Source organism: Podarcis liolepis (genome assembly GCF_965112155.1).
Source record: "Podarcis liolepis genome assembly, chromosome: 7".
Classification (NCBI taxonomy): domain Eukaryota; kingdom Metazoa; phylum Chordata; class Lepidosauria; order Squamata; family Lacertidae; genus Podarcis; species Podarcis liolepis.
This window is the reverse complement of record NC_139561.1, coordinates 65,646,775-65,670,681: the sequence shown is the minus strand read 5'-3', so window position 1 is coordinate 65,670,681 and position 23,907 is coordinate 65,646,775. Positions and strand designations below refer to the sequence as shown.

At 41.2% G+C, this 23,907-nt stretch overlaps 1 protein-coding gene across 1 annotated transcript in view; it reads right to left on the bottom strand.

Moving 5' to 3' along the window:
- MACO1 (macoilin 1) overlaps positions 1 to 23,907 on the bottom strand; it is a 64,090-nt gene that overhangs the window by 37,652 nt on the left and 2,531 nt on the right. Inside the window, exons 2-3 of the mRNA XM_083511955.1 lie at positions 1,428 to 1,569; positions 178 to 304 (exon numbers count right to left, since the gene is read on the bottom strand). Of these exons, the coding sequence (XP_083368081.1) occupies positions 178 to 304; positions 1,428 to 1,569 (269 nt within the window). The remainder of the gene's footprint in view (positions 1 to 177; positions 305 to 1,427; positions 1,570 to 23,907) is intronic.

Genomic DNA, 23,907 nt, shown 5'->3' with positions numbered 1-23,907 from the left:
TTGAAGACTAAACTCAAATATATAAAGACAATTTGAATTCTGTACTACCAAATTAAACAACAGTAGGCTGATCTAACTGTGACTACATGTGGCTTTTGAGAAAATAACCAGTAACCATTATTTTGCATCATGCTCTAAGATTTACATTTACCATTTAGTGGAAAGAATGTGACCTACCTGTGTGCCAGACATACTGTACCCAAACATACGTGCTGGCAGCAAAAAACAACCACTGTATTGGTATGAAGAGCAGACATATGATATTTGATGTAAATGCTACACAGACGAAAAATACTGAAAAGGCCTACAGAAAAGGGAGAGGGGCAGAAGAAAGAGTATGTTAAAATTTAAAAATAATTGCACTGAACAGTCTTCAAACAATGCATTGCAATGGTTTCTTATTTAAACTTTTAATTTTTTATGAATCTTTTATATGAATGGCAAGTATTTTATTATCAATATTTTCCTGTTACCATTGTTTCTGATTACTACTGCATTGTAAATGGGCATTTCTTTTACCATAGATTCATATCAGTTACTCCTCAACTTATCACACAAACCAGATACACCCAATTTTTAAAAAACATGCTTTTTGTCATGTGTTGTGGTCTTTCTGACACCATATCCAGAGGACTAACTGTAACAGCAAAGATGGCATAAGTGTGTCTGAAGACTACGTTATTGCAGTTTGAGCAAAAACATACTTATCAGAAGTTTTTGTCTCCTTGCAGTGTGCAAGCCTGCTGCTCCATCAACAGCATTAGTGAAGAAAAATCATGCCAACCATTGTGAAATTGATTGACTGATGGATTGCACTTTTGTCCCAGGAGCTCATGGTCCCCTGCTCCATTTTAGCCTCTCAGCCAACCCTGTGGTTAGGCTTAGAGAGAACGACCACATTCACATATTATGACAAACTACAGTTTATTAGGAACGAGCTGCAGCAAGACTTGGTCTCAGACCAGCTGGGAGGGAATGCGCAGAAGCTTTCGTTTTTGCTTTTGCTTAACCACAGCTTGCCATGTCATCCAGATTTGGAACTGTGGTTAATAACTACAGTTAGTTTTTAAAAGCCAGCTTTATTTATTATTTTTATTTATTTATAAAAGTATTTATATACCACCCTCTCGCAAAACATCAGGGCAATGGACAGCAGTGTTGAAAAACCTTTAAAAGGAGTACAGTACAATAATTTAAATGACTGGCTTCATAGTTAATAACTATTGTTTGACCCTGATGACACAAACCAACCATACTTAAGGAAAAGCTTCTGAACTACTCATCTTAGCAGTACAGGAGGAAGAAAAGTAAACTACGCAATCCTGAGGTTTACTGAAGCTCATCACATCTCACTAAGCTAGGGTTTAATGTGAAAGTGACCAAAACTGGTACACACACACACACCAGCACTTTTATGTTATACATACCAATCCCTGGTATCTGAAGGAATCATAAACACTCCTGATGAAAAGCCAGAATGGCCACAGATATTCAAATCTGAATTCCAAAACAAAATCAGCCAGCAGCACAAGGGCCCAAACTACCAGGAATTTCAGGTACAGAAACGTACTGAGAAAGAGAAAAAAGAAAGCAAAGCATTAATTTAGCATACATAGGCAGTACCAAAGCAGTCAAAGGAACATGTTTTTCTTGTTGAAAATAAATACATTTGAGGTAACACTGTTATTACATGAAGATGTAATGTTCAGGGAAAGAGGCAGTGTGTTGAAAATGGCATTACTTAATTGAAAACATTTTTAAAAACTTGTTTACTTAAGTTTTAGAGCTTTATAGATCTTTGGCACTATTGTTTTCTGTTGCCAGCTTCATGCTGATGCTGGTTTAAATTTGGTAGTGATATGTCCATGCTGCATTTTATGTTTTAAGGTTGTTGTTTTGTTTTGTTTTTTAAAACACAACTGTACACCACCTAGTTTTTTTTGTTAATGGACAGACAAAAATGTTGTAAATAAATAAAAGTTACAAACATGTTGATTGCTTTCACACAACATGATACTGGTAAGCCAAAAAGCTTTGCTGTACATCATGGCTTGTTTGGAGCAAAACAAACTACAATTGCTAGTTTGAATGCTACACCAGGAATATATTTCGTTGCTTTCACTCAGAGGGAAGTGAAGCAGGACCTATCTTCACAATTAAAGTACTGTAAACCATGAACTATGGTTTATCATGCCATATGAAAGCAGTCAGTGTATGTAACTATGGCTTACTGCGACATGTGAAAAGGGCCACTCCCCTCTCCTGCCTTCTCGCTCGCTCGCTTCCTCCCTCCCCCTGAGGTGGAATTCAAGGGGTGCCTCTGCAGGCATGCCGCCACCACCACTGGAGGAGCAAAGAGAAGCAGCTGTGGCAGCTTTCAGATTCTCATGAGAGCCCCATGAAATCACATGGAGGCCTCCAGAGGCTTCATGCAACCTTCCTGAGACCCTGTTAAGTGAGGCAGATCTCAATGGAAGATGCAAAACCCCTGGTAAGCGAGGCTTCAATGGGGACCACAAGTTGGGGTCCAGACGGTGTGCCCCTAGGTATAGATGTATATTTATGCTGCGGCCAAAACAAAATTTCTACTCCTTTTTAAAGAGGCATATTGCACTACTCTTGAGAACAGCTTCAGCTAGCAGCTCTTTTCATAATTAGAAAGAAAATATGTTTGTCACTGTTTTTCATTTTGGTTTACAGTTTGGGGACGTAAGTTTGCAGTGCTCACATAATTTGTATTTTGCACAAGTAAAGGATGCAGAAGTCTTGTATTTTTGCTCCAAATTGAATTCCACATAAAAATCAGAGGATGACAATGTCAAAGTCACTTTGCAGCAATTTGGAGTCCATAACTGTCACATGCTTATAAGAGTAGTACAAAAACTTCAGTTCTCATAAAAGTTCAGAGAATTAAGTTGGTGTGAAGGATAAAACTGTTTGCAGCTACACTGCATACCAGCACTGCAGAAAGTGTGAAAAACGATGAAGCTAAGTACTGTACTAACAATAGCCTTATTTCATGAAAACACAGCAAGATGCCCCACCTCAGAGTAAAGGAAAGTACCTCAGAAAACAGTCACTGTTTACCAATTAATGACAATGATTATTTCCTAATGCAAGGTGCCATGTAGTATCTTTGCTGGATTAACTTTCAAACAGCATATGATTGCAATTGTTCAGAGAACCACAAGTTGTCCCACATACAAAGCAAGCAGGCATGGGTTATTTATCCAAAGCTTGGTTTGTTTTCCAGATGCTGTTGCCTCATGCCTCTGTAGCTTGGCAAGCATCAGGGATGGTGGGGGTCAAACAAATGATAGTTAAGTAAGGCTGTTAGGTTCAGGCATAATGCCAAGCCATAGTTAAAACAGGCCATGGTTAAAAAACCAAAAAATGTGGTTTCACATTGCGGGCTGTTGCCAGAAAGCAAACTATGGTTACTCTGCTGGGCTTCAAAGTTCAAACAAACCACACTTTGGCTATACTGTAACTTGGTGTTATGTGCAAACCACATCACTGATAAAGGCTCACCTCAGCCTTCTAGATTCATTTACACCGCAATTACCTGCATTTCACAGATTTTAAAAGGTAGGGCTCTGCTTTTTAGTTAATATTTTGATATTCCAAAATAAATGGCCTAAAACTGGCTAGCAATAGTTGAAACTAAACTTTGTGGCTGCTCCCATGCCCCTTATCTCTCCTTCTGCATCCAGGGTGAGGTCTGTTTTTATTGCAAGTCCTTTAAAGGACATGGATCCATAGGAACAATTAAACTGCTATTGCCATATGAGAAAGTGCAAAATAGGAACAATTTTTAAAAATCCAATAAAAACTTACAGCAGCTAATCACAGCATCAATAGCAGTCATGAGTTACCCTTGGTGAACAACAGGTTTATTTCTGTACAGAAATAAGTACTACAATGTTGCCTGTGAAAGGCTTGCTGACAACAGGCACTTTATCCAAACTGAGGATAACAGATGGATTTACATGAGGACTGGGCCACTATGGCTTGGCATTACGTGAGTGAGCTTCAGGCTCACTTGCTTCCTTCTCTGCCTCTTCCCCCACAATCATATTGTAGTTTCCAATTCTGGTTTGGAGGGCAAGCACAAATTATTGTTTACTAGTCTGGGTGCAATGGCAAGCTGCAGTTTGCCACAAAAATAAAACATGGGGCAATGAGAGGGAAGGAGAGAGGACACAAGCCTAAGGCTCACTCAGGCAGTGTGAAATAATTGTTCGCCATTATGTCTGACTTTGGCAAGTAAGCCAAGTATTACTCTTCTATGCTTTTCCAGTGGGCCTACTAGAAGTAAACAGAGAGACCTTCAGTGCATGGATCTCAGGAAGAACTCTGCATAACAAACTTAACAGTCAACTAAAAACAAATAAAAACTCATATTAACTTAATTTATTTGTATAACCCCCGCCCACTCCAAGTAATCAGGTCAGGCTGCATGGGATACAAAAAGTTAATTCATAAACTTGAACAACCCTCTAGGATCATTTTACTGCCTGAGCACAACAGAAAGTACCCTTCCCATCTGATGACATCTCGCATTCTTTCACCAGAATAATTACTCCATCCAGTTCCTGCAAATAGTTTGAAGAAATTATTTCGAGGGAATGAAATACACATTACACAATAAAGGAAGAGCCAGTTTGGTCATTACAACAGCAATTAAAACTGAGATATTTTCAAGCAGTTAGCAAGCATCCATCTATTACTGAGAGCCTTCCCTATCTTTCAAGCACTGGCAATCCCTGAACAATATGCACAATGCTATTTTGCTTTTCAAGAGTTTGCTCTCTTATTTCCAAGATAATGTCTAAAAGCCACCATACGTGCTGGAAGCCTGTACAACAGAATGGAAACAACTTTATCTGCATAGTTTATAACACCTTATACAATTGCCGGAGAATGATCTTGTAATAAGATATTGTTGGACAAATGTAACCCACCTCCTGGGCTCTGGTTTCATGTGCATACTTCAATGATTTGCCCTGCTCCACCAAAATAACTGTAGCCATAATAAGAGTTCTTAGCTGCTTATATGAAGTCTAGTGCAGACCTGGCATTCCCAATCTCTTAAATGCTATAAAGAGATTGGGAATGTGTCATAGGACTCATGAACTCCCTTGCCCTCTCCTTCCATGGTAGGTTTTATATTATGGCATAGTGCTACATCTTTAATAATGGCTATGGCATTTATTTAAAGTACCTGCATTGCTGTTCAGCAGGACAAGACGAAGTGTGGATAAGTGAGCGGACACTAGTTCTTGTTACAAAGTGCTCTTTTGGGCAAGGTGAGCTGTCCTTTCTCTGGCTGAAGGATGGGGCCAGACTAATCTCCCTCTTTCCATGATGTTCTTCCTTGGAGAGGGGAGAAGCAGCTTTCCACTGGCTCTAGGTCATCTGGCCCATTGTTTTTAATACAGTATTGGTAATGCTAAGCAGTTTATAACTCTGCGCTGACACAAACACAACACTATACAAGCGCTAATTAATGCAAAAAGAGAGGGCATTTGCACAAGAGACAGGCGGAGGAAGGACCACTATGCTGCAACATGCTCCCTGATGTTCTTAGGTCAGTAGATCAGGAATATTATATTTGCCTATGGGCTCTAGGCATAATCTCGAGTCAACAGCAGCAGCAACATGTTTAGCAGTATAAAAAAACTGCAGTACCTCAAAGACCTCAAAATATATGGAGGTACCTCAAAGTACCTCCATATATGAAACAGTCCAGAACCTGCAGTCACATCTGAGGACCTTCACGTGCCCCCTTCACAAAAGGTCCAGAGGGTGGCAACAAGAGAATGGGCCTTCTCTGCAGTGACTTCCCTTGTGGAATGCTCTTTCTAGGAAGACTTGCCTGGCGACATCCTTATATATCTTTAGGTGCCAGGCAAAAACTTTCTATAACCAGACCTTGGGCCTTTAACTACCTATGACCTTTTTAAAGTGGGCAGGATGTTTCTAATGTATTTATTTTTCCTCTTGGTCTTAATGTATCTATGTTGGGCGGAAGTTTGCCTGTTGGTTTGGTCTTTAGTAGCTTTGTGTTCCCTGGGCATGACTAACAAAGTCAATGAAGAAGAAGGAGAAGGAGAAGGAGAAGGAGAAGGGAGAAAGAGAAAGAGAAAGAGAAAGAGAAAGAGAAAGAGAAAGAGAAGGAGAAGGAGAAGGAGAAGGAGCAAGCTTGCCAGAGGAAGTAAAAAAAGGAAGCCCTGCAAGTAAACCTGAACAGCAACGCAGAACAATGTTTTCTGAATATTACTTCAAGCAAACAAGCAATTATAGAATCATAGAGTTGGAAGAGACCCTGAAGGTCATCAAGTCCAAGTCCCTGCAATGCAGGAATCTCAACTAAAGCATCCATGGCAGGTGGTCATCCACCCTCTGCTTAAAAACCTCCAAGGAAGGGGAGTCCACCACCTCCTGAGGGAGTTTGTTCCACTGTCAAACAACTCTTTCTGCCAGAAGGTTCTTCCTGATGTTTAGTCAGAATCTCCTTTCTTGTCACTTGTATCCATTGGTTCAGGTCCTACCCTCCAGGGAAAAAACAACAACAAGCTTGCTCCACCCTCCATGTGACAGCCCTTTAGATATCTGAAGATGACTATCATATCTCCTCATAGTCTCCTCTTTACCAGGATAAACTTATCCTATTCCCTCAAGTTAGAAGAAAAAGCCACTAAATTAGGAACTGCCGCCTCTGGGCACAAATAGAGGCCTGAGAAAAGAAGACTGAATTGCTTGGTTTCTAGATTTGCTTAATTTGCAGATTCTGCATAATGTTATTACACATTTTGATCACAAACTTTGCTGAATAAATGAGAGCAGAATCTTCCCCTTTTGAGCAGGTAGCATTTTCTCTCACCTAAATCATCCACACCCCTCTGAAAACCAGCCCTGTAGGCTCTGTGCAGGCACCCTGAACAGCAGCACTTACAGCAATTCTCTGGAGCTCAGATTCCTCCTCCATTCTCTTTTCTATGCTCATCTCATTTCTACCTTCTTTTGTTGCACTCCCCACCTTCTCTGCCTTTATGTGCCATTTTATTCCATTGCAATAATAATAATAATAATAATAATAATAATAATAATAATAATAATAATAATAATAGTTTATTATTTATACCCCGCCCATCTGGCTGGGTTTCCCCAGCCACTCTGGGCGGCTTCCAACGAAACACTAAAATAAAATAACCTATTAAACATTAAAAGCTTCCCTAAACAGGGCTGCCTTCAGATGTCTTCTAAAAGTTTGGTAGCTATTTTTCTCTTTGACATCTGGTAGGAGGGCGTTCCACAGGGCGGGTGCCACTACCGAGAAGGCCCTCTGCCTGGTTCCCTGTAACTTGGCTTCTCACAGCGGTGGAACTGCCAGAAGGCCCTCGGCGCTGGACCTCACTGTCCGGGCAGAACGATGGAGGTGGAGACGCTCCTTCAGGTATACTGGACCGAGGCCATCTATGTAAGATGCTGCTGTGTGCAAGAGCTGAATGAAGTATATCCTTAATACAAGCATCAAAAATCAGAAAGTGATTTTCCCCAGTCCTGTTGTGTACCACAGAGCTTTTCCCATGACGTCAGTGTGCTAGGAACCTGTTGCCTACATCACAGAAGTCACAAACATGTAATAGGAAGGGGCAATGTTCATGCAGTTACTTCTAATTCCTTAAGGCTTTGTAACCTTCTGTCATATGCTGAGAGTAAAAAAATGAGTAGGTAGAAGGGCAATGTCTTCAATTCTGGCACTTTTTGCCCACATCAACCATTGCCCTAACCAAGGGCCCACTGTTCACAACAGAGAGTAGCCTGTAGTTCTCCATGGTCCACTTGATAGGCAAACAGTGCCAGAAGGGGGGCATTCGTCACTCCACAGGCATAACTATTTCTTAGTATATGTTCATTCACTGCTGCCCAGTAAAGGCAGGATAATTTCACACTGACATCTGTGGCTATGCCTGCTTTAAGCCCACAGCAAAACATCTTGCTTGGCAATGTAATAATCATTCTGTTAGGACTTATAGCAAAGAATCACAGTATGCAGGGTGCTTGCAGACTGTCACTATTTTCTGGGGGATTCAGTCACATCTCAGCAAATTGAAGCCGCACAATTCAAGCAGATTCACAGCTCTTGTGAAACAAACCCGCTTCCCTAGAGCATCAGACTGCATAAGGAAAGTAACAGGGAAATGCACAGGAAAGTGTGGGATAACACTTGCCTGATGCAATGTTATCTAATCTCCCCACAAACAAATCAGGCTGAATGTTCATTAATCAAGTCATCTGTAAGTTGCTTGCATTATCACCCTCCCACCCAGCATGCTCTCAAGTTTTTGTTGTTACTCTCAATGCATTATCATGAACACGGGGCTAGCTAACCTGTGGCACTCGTAGATGCTGAGATTATGACCCACCAATCTAATAGTTCATGATGATGGGTCAGAAAACAGGGCCTTAGACATTGATCTTAATGCATAGGCAGGCTATGACAGCTACAGCCTGGATCAGCAAACTGTGACCCTCCAGACACTGGTGGACTGCAATTCCTATTACCCCTGACCCAACTATTGCCTAAGCTGGCTGGGGCTGATGACAGCAGGAGTCCAGAAGCAACTGGAAGGACACAGGTTATCTATTCCTGGTGCACTTAGACCTTGTTATCCGGTACATTCTTCTACTGCACCTTACTCTGTCTTATATGATCTAATTGAGATCCCTGCATTGCAGGGGATTAGACTATATGGCCCTCGGGGTCCCTTCCAAGTCTATAATTCTATGATACTACAATTCACACAGTGGGGGTTCTTTCAGCTTTTAGCAGCACAGATTTGTTATTCTCAGACCTAACATGTCATTGATCTATCTAGGCATTGTGATGTGATGGTTGTGACAACAGCCTTATTAACAGAGGATATTCACTACACAGAAGAACTTTGAAAGCTCCCTTACTATTCTGTTTGGGAAGTTTCCAATACATATGAACTACCCTTGAGGAATTAAAGAAAAGGTCCATCCACTTCAAAACAGTCAGTATTCACAGCCATGGAGCATATGCATGCACTGCCTGGGGCGGGCATGAGGAGTGCGCCCCCAAGGGAGGGTAGAGCGTGGAGGGGGCCCTCCCATGCCCACAGTTCAGGGGAGGAGAGGGGCGGGGAAGTTGCTGTCCATTCTCCCCCTGCTCTCCACCACGGGTCAGGCCTCACCGCAGCCAAAGTGGGATGCTCTCCGCCAGCTGGATCAGATGTGACCTGGAGCCACTGCAGCCGAGGAGCTCTGCTCTCCGCCGCTGGGTCAGAAGTGACCCAATGATAGAGCTGCTGCCGCCAGGCGCGAGATGTGCCACAGCCAAGGAGGATGGGCAGCATTGCTGTCGCCCACTTGCCTGCTATCATCTCCCGGGTCAGGCCTGACCCGGGGAGTAGAGCTACAACAGGCACAAGTGCTGCAGCCAATGCGCAGCTCCTTCTGGCACTGAGCCAGGCTCCAATAAAGGAACCTGCTGTGGAGGTGCCTGTTTGTGCCCCCTCTCAAAATTGCACCTGGGGCCACAGCCCCCACATGCTACGCCTGAGTATTCAGTCCCTCTAGATTAGGGGTCAGCAAACTAAGGCCCGGGGCCGGATGTGGCCCACCAGGCTCGTTAATCCGGCCTGCAAACTTTGCGGACCCTAACGCCCGCTCGGTCAGTCCCCCCGCTAAGCTGGCGCGGCGCGGAGGCCTCGCCGCATGGGGACTGACTTCTGCGACACTGACGCGGCTTCAGATTGGCTGCAGGAAGCTCCCGAGGCCAATCCAAAGCCGCGGACACACCTGGGTGATGCCCCTTCCTTCCTGCTGAGGCAGCTGCGTATGGCCAAGAGCTGAGCGGGAGGAAGTGGCGGCGGCAGGGAGGCTGCCTCCGTCGCCCAGGCCAGCAGCATGGGCTCTGCGCCCAGCGAACCTCTGGCCGATGCAGAGGACGATGCTGCTGAAGACAAGGTGGCGGCAGCGGCAGCGGCAAGTGTGGTGGCGGGGGGTCCTTTTGGGAGGGGGGTGCTTTCAGGAGAGGGGTGCTTTTGGGAGAGGGTGGGTCTGGCCCTCCACAAGGTCTGAGGGACAGTGGACTGGCCACCTCCTGAATAAGTTTGTTGATCCCTGCTCTAGAAGCTTACAAGCACAGCATAGGTGTTATACCCACCCCCACTTTATTTCTAATAACTGGAGTTCACAGATATACTATATAGGAAGGAACCATTATCAGCTTTCATGGCTAATGACCACTGATAGGTGAATTTTTAAAAGGGTTGGATATATTCTTAGAGGAATGGCCTAAGTCAGTAGTCTGTGCTGTATCTTGTAGTAGTTAATTTCCTAAGTTAATTATGTGCTGCATGATGAAGTACTTCTGTTTAGCCTGTCCTCAACCTACGGCCAAATCAATTCCATTGGTTCCAAGTTCTATTATGCACACAGAGTTCTATAATTAGAGAGGAAGAAAAAATGGTGTCTGTGTCTACTCTCGCTACACAGGGAGTTCTCAAACTTTATACCTCCAGGGCCCACTTGATACAGCTGAAAATTACAGAGGCTCACTAGTCAGAAAATGGTGGCAGGTACGAGTCAGAGTTTGTCCTAAACAGCTTACCATTACCAACATAATTTTCTACAGATACAGTGGTACCTCGGGTTAAGTACTTAAATCGTTCCGGAGGTCCGTTCTTAACCTGAAACTGTTCTTAACCTGAAGCACCACTTTAGCTAATGGGGCCTCCTGCTGCTGCTGCGCTGCCGGAGCACGATTTCTGTTCTCATCCTAAAGCAAAGTTCTTAACCTGAAGCACTATTTCAGGGTTAGCGGAGTCTGTAACCTGAAGCATATGTAACCTGAAGCGTATGTAACCCGAGGTACCACTGTACTGTTTTATTTATTTTATAGTACAGTACATTGTTTATTGCTTGGAGCAATGGTCTCATAAGATAGTAAAATTCATGTTATATTGCTGTTTTAGGGGTTGTTTTTAAAAGTCTGGGACGGATTAATCCGTTTTGCATTACTTTCCATGGGAAATTGTACCTTGGTTTTGGAACGCTTTGGTTTTGGAACAGACTTCCATAACAGATTAAGTTTGAGAACCAAGGTACCACTGTATAAGAAAAGGCAAAATGAGGCGTAACAAGGTAAAAGCTACCCTAGAATTACAGGGAAGTATAAGTTTAAATAAACAACTATATTCCTTATCTTGAGGCTCCTTTGGCAAGGTGTAGCATTCCTCCTACACTCTGATTTATTGCTAAGTTATAGAGCTGGATGTTGTAGGTTGTATGTAACCAATTATGCAAGCCAATTTGCTAGGAACAGCAGTATGTAAGATACTTTTTCAGAGTAATGGGATTCAACCAAGTGGATTTTATATCAAACTTTTCTCCTCTAAAGGCCTATTCAGATTTTTTTTTGAAAAGTTACGTTATTTTTCTGTAGGAATGTATTGAACCTGCTATAATGACCTGGTTCTTAGTTTGTCTTTTATAATTGGTTTTATTTAGGCCGTGATTTTGTATTTTACGCATTGCATTTCATCTTATTGGGCAGTTGAATAGGATAAACATCTGGCAGACTGACAGAGATGCAACACATTATCTTACTGTACTAACACCTGATGGCAAATGCATATACATATGCATTGTATGTGTGTGTGTGCTTGTGCGCGCGCATATGTTTATATATATGGTAGACACACATGAAGCGTTTTAAAAAATATATGCTACAGAGCCCATCCCATTCCAGTTTAGGCCTGCCACTCACAACTAAGAACATGCAGAAAATTACTGCAACAGTTCCAAAAGATGCTTAGGAGAGAGCAAAAAGTTCCACAATTGTGGGAATATTTTTCTAGCTCTGTAATGCGGTGTTAGTATAGAAGCAATTTATTCACAACAAGCAAATGTTCCTGAACAGCAGGTCTGATGAGATAGAAACTGCAACTCAGCTGAAAAACACAAGAGGTCAGAGAAGATAAAAAGACTCAGGAAGCAGTAAAGCAGAATATAAGAAATATTACTCACGATGCCAGGGTTAACACGGTTTTCACATTGTAGTGAATTTCATTTCTGGTTAAACTAAGGCCAGGTGATTCAGAAATGTTGAAGAAGGTTAAATAGGTAGCTTGCAAAAAAAGTGGGGAAGACATCTGGCTGCTTTGTAAAAGGGTTATGCTACACAGAAGCTGCATTACAGCACATTCATCTAGCTCAGTATTGCCCAATCTAACTGGCAGGGGTTCCTGAGGGTAACCCAAAACCTATTGAATATAAGGTATGTGTTCTATCAATGAGTTATTGTTCCCTGTTCAGAAAAAAGTAAGATAGTTTTAAAAATGCAACATACACCCCACTTCCACTTTGTTACCAGAGAAAGGTGACTATGGATCATAATTTCCTCTGTATGTGCACTGCCGTATTACTGACAGGAACTCTCAGGGGTGTAGACACTGGGTGTTAACACTGCACTACTTGTGCATCATGTTTCTATAAATAAATGGAATATATACACCTACACTAGCTGCTAGAGACATTCTGCCTTTTAGATGGGTACCTGCTCCTGTTGTATTGTGTGAAGTGGCCCTCTGACACTATAGTTCTTCAGCTGTGTCTATTTTAATATTTTATTAATTCATCAATGCACCACAATGCAGTGGTGTACCCCTTTAAAATAAGGTGCATTTGTCTTTGCTTAGCTTTAAAAGAGACTAAATTATCACATGTCATTATTGAGAAGCTGATCTAGCCCACTATGAAAACTGAGCAGCAGCCAAACAAGCAAGAATTTAAGTTTCAGCGCCTTCAATTGCACACACACACACACACACAAACACAGACACACAGACACACACACAGAGCATGCTAATTGTTCAACGTACTCCATATACATACTTGCTGATAGGAAAACCAAGGTAGATCAGACTCCTCCATACTGCAGATGAGGTTCAGAGAATATTAAGTTGTCCTGCATTTAGCTAGCTTGGTGGCCAAAGGCAAAAAAAAAAAAAAAAAAAGAGCTACATACGTACATGCATTTGAAAGGAGGGAACAAGTATTCTGTTCTTCCTCCACACCCAACATAGAAATCAAGCGGGTAGCTACAGGAGAGAAGTCCCCCCTCCACACCAAGCACACAAATGCAGCTAGCTTCTTCAAGACAGACTGAGCCTCCTCTGCAAGCCCCCATCCCCAAAAAGTAATAAACATAGTTGTTCTTAAAGTTTTTAAATGCTCTTATTTTATTTTTTAAATTGTTTTGCTGTGCTGCTTTGTCATTTTCTGCACTGGGCTCCTTTTGAAGGATAGGTGGGATAAAGTTGTAATAAGCAACAACAACCAGTTGTCTATTTGAAACAACAAGCAGGACACGATATACCATTCAGTGCATCAGACAGTGATAAGCATATGCTTAATAATCCCATAGAAATTGATGAGAGCACTCAACTTGATTGGACTATGCCTCCCACATTTATTTGAAATAAGTCAACTATAAAACATTGTAATAGAAATGAATTCCTATGCCACATGTGAAAAGGGAGAAGAGGGGACGAATCAAGTTCTGCTCCCCACCTTTTTTTTAAAAGAGTGCCTTGGGTAAGAGAAGCAAGATCATTTAATCAAAAGAAGTAAAACAGGAAGAAAGCATAAGACTTTGATTATCATATTGCTTTCACTATCTGTGGGAGTTCATTAAATATCTATGCTATTCCTCCATATGGAATAGGATAAACTCTGAGAGCATCTGAGAGCACGGTTTGTATAAAGCAAGGGTTGTCAATGTGGTACCCACCAGATGATGTGGATTACAATGCTCAGCATCCTAAACTAGAATGGTCGACAGCTAGGGATTGCAGGAGCATAGTCCAAAAATCTGGAGGGCACCATGTTGGCAACCCCAGTATAAAGAAATCATTGCAGATGGATATGACAACAGGATGGAATCCATGGTGTGTTAAAAAGCAAGCATGGAGTGTCAGGGTACACTATGATGAAAGTGACTCTGTATGTGACCTTAGTGGCCATTCTGGAACAAAGCAATATTAAAAAATGCTAAATTACTATATATCAACAGATTCACTTGTGGACTGAACAGAGACAAATAATGTTTAGCACATTATATGTGTTAATTGGTATTCCAATGCCAGAATGTCTTTGTTATCAACAACCATTTTGTTAATTACCATCTTTAATTAGTAACTTGTCACTGTATTTTTCTCCATTTCATTTCCCTCTGACCTCATTCTTTCATGTATTCATTCACTGTTTACAATCCCCACCCTCCAAACAAATGTGTAGATAGATAGATAGATAGATAGATAGATAGATAGATAGATAGATAGATAGATATACACCTGCAACTCAAGGTTCATGCAACTGATGAAGTGGACTGAGGTCCACAAAAGCTTATGATATAATAAATTTGCTATTCTTTAAATTTCCACAAAACTCTTGATGTTTTTAACAGAGGAAGAATACATAAAAATGGAAATAAAAATCTACCAGTTTAATTTCAAACTCCTCTCCAAACTAAACCTGCAGAAGATTGGCATTAAGTGCTATCAAAGCTATGCAATGTTACAAAGAGCTGCATCAACAATGAAATGAAGGCTTTATTACAGGTGGTGTCAAGGAATAGAGACGTCAAAGGCTATTTTTAACAAAAAATAAGCAGCTACAAATTAAGAGTGCAAAGAATAAAAGGAGAGAACATATCAAATTGAAGAATGTCACTTTGAGATAAAGATTTTTAATACAGGCAAACGAGAAGGAGAAAAAACAGAAAAGCCCAATCAACTCAAGATGACTGAAAGATTGTACACACACAGTTTTGGCAGCAAGCACCACTCTTTACATATGAGAGATATGACAACAAGCAATTAGAAAGTAGCACGTGCCAATTTCTTAACTAACTAGATGGGGAAATGGGGGAGGGAAGTTCCAGCAAAAATGCCAAAGGGAAATAATTAATATTTGGCAACCCCAAATATTCTAGAGAAACACTTAAGTTAAAAAAAAAGGCAGTTGCCTCATATCAGAGCAATATGATGTCATGGTCTATGAGCATTTAGTTAAAACTCCTCCTTATATTTGCTAGTCTGTGCCTAAGAAAAGGGAAGGTACTGGTAAGTAAGTTTTTGTAAATGTTCTCTGCCCGACCTTACTGAGGGGCAATTATTTATCATCCTAAATTCAATGTAAGCCTACACGGTAACACAACTGTACATAATACTGGGAAAGCAGGATCAATAATACTAGTCTGTTTTCAGGCAACCATTCCAAAATTATCTATCGTCTGCTCAGAAAGGATATTTAGTGCAGTAATGCTGGCATTTGTACATTTTAGAGCTCATATAGCTAAAGAACTGCAAGTTTTGAAAACTCAAATACAGAGAAGACTAGCTTCAGAGAGAGGCAGCTAGGTTCAAACTCTTCTTGCTGGGTTATTCATCCATGCATTTCTAATGTTTGCATTCTGAAATAGTGCAGAGAATTATATTACCGTATTGGCCTGAATATAAGCCTCACTTTTTTTTCCAAATTCCGACCGTAAAAAGTTAGAGTGTGGCTTAAATTCACAACCTTACAAAAATGGGCTTTTACGATATCACTGCTGAAACAGACATATGGTAAAACGAAACAGGTTTGAGTGCCTGTGGAATTTTAAGGGAGTGGCTTATATTCGGGTATTGTCTCTCCCCCCCCCCCCTTGAATTTTAAACATGCGGCTTATATGGCGGCTTATATCCGGGTGCAGCTTATATTCGGGCCAATATCGTATATATTTTTCTGAGTGTGAACCCCTCCTAATTGAGGCTGAATGGTGCTTTTAGCAATGTTGGAAGATAACTCTTTAGACAAGGAGACACCACAGAGGACCACACAAGTGTGCTTTAAGCAATCATGGGCAGGTTACACAAGAAGATGGACTCCCAGCCTTCTACACTCCAGAAGCACTGAAGCAGTAAGATTGAATATAATGCAGGCTTCTAGGACAAGGCCTTGTAAACTTCAACTCTGTAAGAAATCAGCTCATTTATAGTTGCTTTAGACTACTGGTATTCAACTGGTGGTTCACGACCCACTAGTAGGATCCACTAGCAGCTGAACCAAGGTGGGTCGCAACAAGACCACTACCACTACCATGCAAATATATGGTAATAAATAGATCCCCAAATGCATGTTTGAGTGCTCGTCTCAAAAAGTTGAAGATACCTGTTTTAGAGCACCCACTGAAAATATACACACCATCCATCTTCTTCCTCTTAAAAATAAAAAGAGAAAAGAGAATTATAAGAACTAACTTCATCACCATTCCAGGCTAGCCCTTTGAAAGACTCCATAATATAAGCTTTGTCTATTGGCTTTTTGTTTTGTTTTGTTTTGTTTTGAATTTAGCTTCAATTCTATTCCAAAATTTGAATATTACATACCATAAACCAGCAGAGCCTTTAGAAGGGAGGGGGGCTGTTGTTATTTATGGCGGCAGCAACAGCACCACCACAGTGTGTCTTGACACTTCGGATGTTTTCAAGAAAAGAATGTCTCCATCAAAGGGAGCAGTCACTTAGTGGACAAGGAAAAGGGAATTAAGTATATGTCTTTAATACAACTAAATTGAACTAACTGTAAATATCAAGGTAAAAATGGTTCTTCACTGAAGTCCTGAGCATCAGTGGTGGAGCATATGCCTGCGCTGCCCAGGGTGGGCACGCTCCCAAGGGGGGCGTGGTGTGGAGAGTGCCCTCCCAGGCATGGGATAGCCACTCGGGTGCCCAGAACAGTGCGCCCGCCCTGCAGCCAGGGCCGGAGCAAGCCACCCACCCATGGCAGACATTCAGTTTGGGGTAGGCTTGGGAGTCGTGGGCGGGCGGCGTGCTGAATGCCACCCCCTCAGTGATGGCACCCGGGACTGTATGCCCCCCCACCCCCCCTTCCTACACCCCTGCTGAGCACTGATGTTTTAAGTGCCTTGCCACTGAAGCCAGAAACACCATTAGGTCCATTAATTTCAATGGGTTTACTCTACTCTGAATAAAGCTTAGTTGGCTACAACCCAGAGTTTTTACTTGCCTTTCTGTTATCATTATGTCTGCATACAAGTTGAAGAAAAATACAGTATAGGAACATGTTGTTTTTCTAAATTCTGTTGGAAAATTGTTGTGAATCTTGGTCAGCTCTCTCCCAGCCAGTCCTATGATCCACTGTACTAATACCCCTTGTTCACTGTGCTATGACTGAAGTGGTCCCTTAGGACTGAGCTGTCCAAAGAATTAGATAAAGACTCTTATAGGCATGAGTCCAGATGTGACGAGGAAGAAAAACATCCCCTTCTCTCTTTTACCACACAGTTCAGCAAAGTAGCTCTCCTACTGTGGAGTCCGCATTTCATGTACAACTATGATACTACTATATAAAGATTGCTGCTACTTTAAGGCAGATCAAGAAAATACCCTAACTTGAAAGTGTGCAGACCATGACTAATGTGATTACATGCAGCATCCCTCTCATGTCATGACCTACTGATTATAGAGTCAGGATAGGTGATATAAGAAAGGACAGAAGAGGAAGAGCATTTAAAAAAATAAATAAGAAAAAGCATCTTTGATATGCATCAAAGAGGCTAATCCTCATTAGCACACGCTTCTTCTTTCTCAAACGGCATTTACAGTCTGCCAAGGAGGCATGCTTGTAGAAACTGTCAGTAAGAAATGAAATGACAAATAGGAAATAAAAGTTACAGTCCAGGTAAAACAAGCCCTAAAATCAGCATGATTCATCAGTACTGGGGACATACATAGAGCTGGCACATTGGGAAATGACAAGAAGAATAAAACTTCTGGCATTCCATTACAATCCCTTCCTGAAATAGAAAACTTAAGATGAAATTCATGATTTATAAGGGTCTTCTAAAAACTGATCAGAAATTTTAGTGGCTATGCAAACAGAGTATTTCGCAATTTCTGAAGCGTTTCACTTCTCAGCTAAAATACTCTCAAAATGTTTTTGCTATCCAAAAAGGAAAAGAAACTGAATATTTTAGAAAGAGTAGAAAAATGAATTTTTAAATGCTAAAGGTAAAACACGTCAAGAACAGGAGCCCATTTTGCACAATGGCTCCAACAACAAATCTATAGACAAATGTGAGTTTCTAAACAGGATTTCGATAAGAGATGGCCAACAGTACTGCATCCAGCCATCCAGCATATGCCAAGTCACAGATGGGCAATGTGGTACTGCCCAGGCCAGCAGCAATATGTGAAGTGCCAATAGCTGCGCACAAGGCTCTGTGTCTAAGCTGGTCAGGCATACATTAGTCTCCCAAACACTGAATGGAGGTCTCCATCTTGTGTCACAGAAGCCACTGGGCATCCCTCCCTTAGAACTCAGAAGACTGAGGGGTGGGGTGGCTCCGAAATGACACTATACTCTAATGTGTGCTGCACTGAGCTTAGACAGTGCTGGGGCCTGAAAATGGATCCAGGCTGCCCTGATTTAGACAAAGATATTCAGGCTACAGTACAGAAAGAAGATTCCTAAGCACAAAATGCCCATTAATGAACTGTAATCTACACACTGCACTGAAGAAACCCATGCAGGAATTTCAGTACATTAGTGTTCACCATAAAAAGAAATATCTGTTTTATATGTATTTGCTCCTACCTACTGCATCTACAGATCCCAAGTGTACTATAAATAGAACCAACAGATTATCACGGCCCATGATTTTCAACAATCTGCTTTTCAGCTCTTTCTGAACATCTAAAATTCTCCTTCAAGAATGTTTTAGTCATACAACTGAATTCAATATTCCTTTACTTTGCTTTTGCTAAGGAATTCCAAGTCCACCATCACCACCAGCAGAACTCCATTTTGACCAGCAGGCTCAAGAATGCCTAAGAAATCACTTAATGATCCACCACTTAAGAAGCATTGAAAATTCAATTCTTAAAATAAAAAAACTTGGGATTTAAATACTCTTGATACAGCATGATCAATGTCATGTTATTTTGCTATTTCAGAACACAAACAATGTGTCTCTGACATCTAGAATGCAATTTTGAAACACTAATGGTTTTTTTTTAAAAAAAATGTAATAAAACTTGCCAATAAATCTGGATTATTGTTTTCAATTTCTAATCATTGTACATTGCCTTGGAACACAGGGTCAACTTATAAATAACTACATAATCATTTTAGACCAAGTTTGGAGCAAGCCTTACAATATGCTAGGGATTGCTTGCTGAAAGGATATCCCACACCTCAAAAAATGAATAGTGTACTACCTTCCCACTTTGATACTGCAAGTCTCACCCACACATGCTTCTTGACGCAAAAAGCGATCAAATGAATGTACAGTGTATTCAAAGTAAAGAACACTTGAAAGACAGTACAATTTCTTTCTTTAAATATCACCTGCACAGGATTCTCCCCCCCCCCTCGTTTCTTTTGCAACCTCTTGCATTTTTGTTGCTTTGCTTTGCTTTCCCAAAAGGAGCAATATTGCAGAAAAATATTTCAGATGTAAACCTGCACAACTAGTCCCATGAGACCATGGGATTTGTTTAGACTTGTTTTTCTTGAGCAGCAGACCCAACTCCATCCTACTGGGTGGACCACATAGCAGAATATTTTGGAAGTTGAGAGAAGTTGGTGAAACTCTTAAGAGAGGGAAAATATCAGCTATTTAACTCAAAAATTATACTGGGCACATTTACATAGCTGCAGTAGATGGCCAGGTGAGAAGGCACAGGGTACTTCATCAGCTTGGCTTGGAGCAATTACCACTTGACTCTTCCCCTCCCCAAACAATGACCATCCCATCCGGTCATTTTATCAATTATGTAAGAACAGGTGCCTACTTTCCTTATTTTTGTTATCCCACCCTATCATTTTCCCTTCTGCATTGTGTCTATTAGGTTGCAAACATGTGGGCAGGGACTGTGTGTGTGTGTGTGTGTGTGTGTGTGTGTGTGTGTGTGAACAACACCTAGAAAATGTCCTCTGATGAACTTAAATAGTTCCTTGAATCCCAGACTTTGAATGAATATTCACCAGCTCAGCACAGATGTCTAAACTTTTCAAATTAATGGATACCAGCACAATACTAAATAATAATAAATCCAGCTCTAGAACTGGCTGTTGTAGAAATAATATTATTTTTAGTAATGATACTTAGCATTTATGTAATGTTTTAAAAGCATTCAAGGTCCTCCACATACATTTACACATGAAGCTTTACAACAGCTCTTTAAAGCATGTCAGTATATCCCCTACTGCAGCTGAAGAGCAGCTTGCCTACAGCCACCCTTTCAGTTTATATCTGAAGTAACATTTGAACTGGGAACTTTGGTAAGATATACAAGTGGTTAGAGAATTGGTTATGGCCAGCAAGATCAAAGTTCAAAACTCAACTTTACCATAAAGCTTACTGTGTAACCTCTCGCCCAGCCTAATCTACTTCACAGAACTGCTTTGAGGATAAGATGAATTACCCACAGTCTCTGTACATCCCCTTGAGTTCAATGAATCACAGAATCATAGAATTGTAGAGTTGGAAGGGACCCCAAGGTCCAGCAGCAGGAGCACAACAGAAGCATCCTCTGGATAGAAAGCTCAAGCCTGCTAAATTTTAGATTTTGAGTGTTCTAGAAACACCACCAATCTTTCACCCCCCCAAAAAAAATCAAGCAAGAGCTTTTGTTAAAAGTAAAACACAAATACAAAAACAAAAAACCACCATTCCTAGAAATGAAAAAGTCAACTAGCAACAAGCATTCAAATTTACAGGGGTGTGGACATTAATAATTCTAATAATTGGAAAAGGGTAATTATTTTTGGAAATCCTTACAGAATCTTATGTTTCTCTTTCACAACCTGAAATACTGTAAGTGAATATATCTCCTAATTGGTAGTTACTAATAAGCAACCACTTCTCACAACCCCTTAGCATTAGCTGCTTTATACCAAACCTCATACAGGCAGAGATATTATGCATCCACCTCAGCTGGAAGCCAGAGCAATCTACTCTAGAAATATGACGACAGAGAAAGCTGATAGCTTATTCAACATGCTACTGTTTATCACAAACATCAATGTGAACAGGCAAGTCTGACAATGTAATACAGACCTGCAACACTTTCCTCAAGTGACCTACTAATCAACAGCATTTTGTCTTTCTGACACACTTTATCAGATCCTCTTTGGGCCTGGGAGTCTTTTCCTTTCACCCTCAGGCAACTGTGCTGTGTTCATCCACCCCCAACATCTCTGCAGGAATATTCAAAATAAAGCCAACAAACCTATTTTGCTATTGGCAGGGAAAAATAAAACACAAGGAATATATTCTGCTGCATTAGGATTTAAGAAATGCAGGAAAAAGGCTAAAGTCACAAATTAATCTGCTTAATAAATTAACCAAATGTCTGTAGCACATGCTGACCAGCTTACACATGTTCAACAGGCAAGTTGACTGTATTAGCCTCATATTTGCAGAAAGGGCATAACTGCTAAATTAAAATAAACTGCTGTGACCTTGCAAAGCAGGATCCACAAAGCTGAAGCCACACCACCACACACTGGGAGCAGGGGCCATGTTCCTATGGCTTACACAACCCTCTGTAGTACATATGTGATCCGCACTGGCTTTTGCTGTTATTCCCTAGCATGTGCAAAGGACACAGTCTCCTTGGTCTTTTCCTTCCATTATTTTTAAAACATGTAACCATCTTCCACTGCCATCCTCTCCAGATGTTCTGAGACTCCAACTTCCATCAGTTGAAGATAGCAAAACAATGTTTTGTAGCCCAACAATTCTGGAGGGCATAAAGTTGAGAAAAGCTGATCTACATAAGCTTGAGCTCAAATGGGACAGCTTGTAATACTCATAGCTAACAAAGAGAATTTACACTTCAGTGGCTAGTTCTACACACAGGTAAATTAACATTAAATTGTTGGGAGGCCCAAACCCCACCTCTGATAAAATCCTGCTGCTTGCTGTACAGTAAGCAAAGTAACAGAGAAGCACTGTTCTGGTGTTTGTGTGTAAAGCTGTATACACATGTATTAAAGTAATTAATGTTCTTAAGCAATCACTTATGCTATCTTTTTATAACAACATTGTGACTCCAATTGGGCAAAGTCTTTGAGGAAAACTAATTTCTCATTGTTTAGTCTTGTCCCAATTTACGGTATTCTTTAAGATGGCCATTTATGGACGTATCCAGGATTTTTGTATGGGGGGGTAGGCCTTTTGTTAGGGGGGCAGAACCTTAGTTTGTTATGTATTTTAACTTATTTTCATTGATTTGGGGGAACAGCTATGCCCATGTGGTTGTCAGTGGCTACTGTGAAGGCAGAAGTCATACACTGCATAACATTGGGTATTAAGCTGAAGTTTTGCTTGGTCTCTTTTCTCAATAAAAACATAGTTTCTTAGGCTTTGTCAATGACAACTGCAATTTTGTCCGCCAAAATCTCACATCTATTAGGCCCCTTGTAATTGTACAAACTGACAGCATAACAGCACTTCTGCAAGTTGTGCATAATTTTAACACCTGATGAACCAGAAACTGTGAGTCCTGGCTGTAAGAAGTAAATAGAGCAAGGTAAATAGAGATGGCTCTAGCCAACAGTCATTTCTCTAACTTAAAAAAGAAGCTCCCCAAGACCTACCGTATTTTTTGCACCATAACACTCACTTTTTTCCTCCTAGAAAGTAAGGGGAAATGTCTGTGCGTGTTATGGAGGAAATGCCTACGAGTGGCATGCCTATGGATTTTCCTCCTCTAAAAACTACGTGCGTGTTATGGTCGGGTGCGTGTTATAGAGCGAAAAATACGGTATTTAATAGCAGATGGGAAATAGCCATGGAAAATCCTGAGACCCACTCACCAGAGAAGATGAACAATATCTTCATCATTGCCTTTCACTCTGACACAGCTTTAAAAATAAGTCACCATACAAAAACGGAAGACGACACAAAAAGAAAGTGAAATAACACAACTTGGGAAGGAGGTGTGAATCAGAGCATCTCCTGAATAGATATGAGTATTCGCAAAGCAGGCAAGAACATATCAGGCAAACTTTTCATTCATGAAGCGATATAATATAGCATAGTGTGACGGGACTGAGAGAAACATTAAGATGAGCACAGAAAAGGTTAAATGAAAAAGGGATAGTGGCCTGAGACATCACAATGAGAAGTCGTCAGTCATTTGAAAGACTGTTTGGAAGTCCTAAGGGGCAGGAAGGGGCTTCAGTGTTAAAAAACATGTTTTGATCACATACTTGTGGGAGTATTCAGCATATATTCAATAAGAGGGCACAGTGGGAAGGTAGTTAGGGACATGGGAAGAAATTGTGGCAATAAAAACAAATGCAAGGGAGAATCTGAGAGCCTATCTGGTGTGGGGTAAAAGAGGACTGCCAGTTTCTGGAGGGCCTTCCTCATTGCTGTGAAAGGTGTGTTAGAGGAAGATATGTGTGCGTGGGGGGGTGTCCTTTGGAGCACATGGGGAATCTGTGGCCCTCCAGATATTGTTGGACTACAACTCATGTCATCCCTGACCACTGGACACACTGGTTTGGTCTGGGTGGGGGAAGCATAATGAATGGGGAAGTTGTGGGTCTGTCATGGCACAGAAGGTGGAGAACTCTTAAGGGTAGGACTATCAATATGCAAGTGCATAGCCAGTGGAATGGGGGTCTTCAGCAGAATTTGCGAGGGCAGGGTTTGAGAGTCAGGCCTGTCACTGTAAAAGTGGCTCAAATGAGTATGGGGTAAGTGGGATCTCTGTCAGTGAGGACAAGGACACAGTGGGTGGATGACTCTTAACAGCAAGAATTGTCAGTATGTGTCTAGGATACATT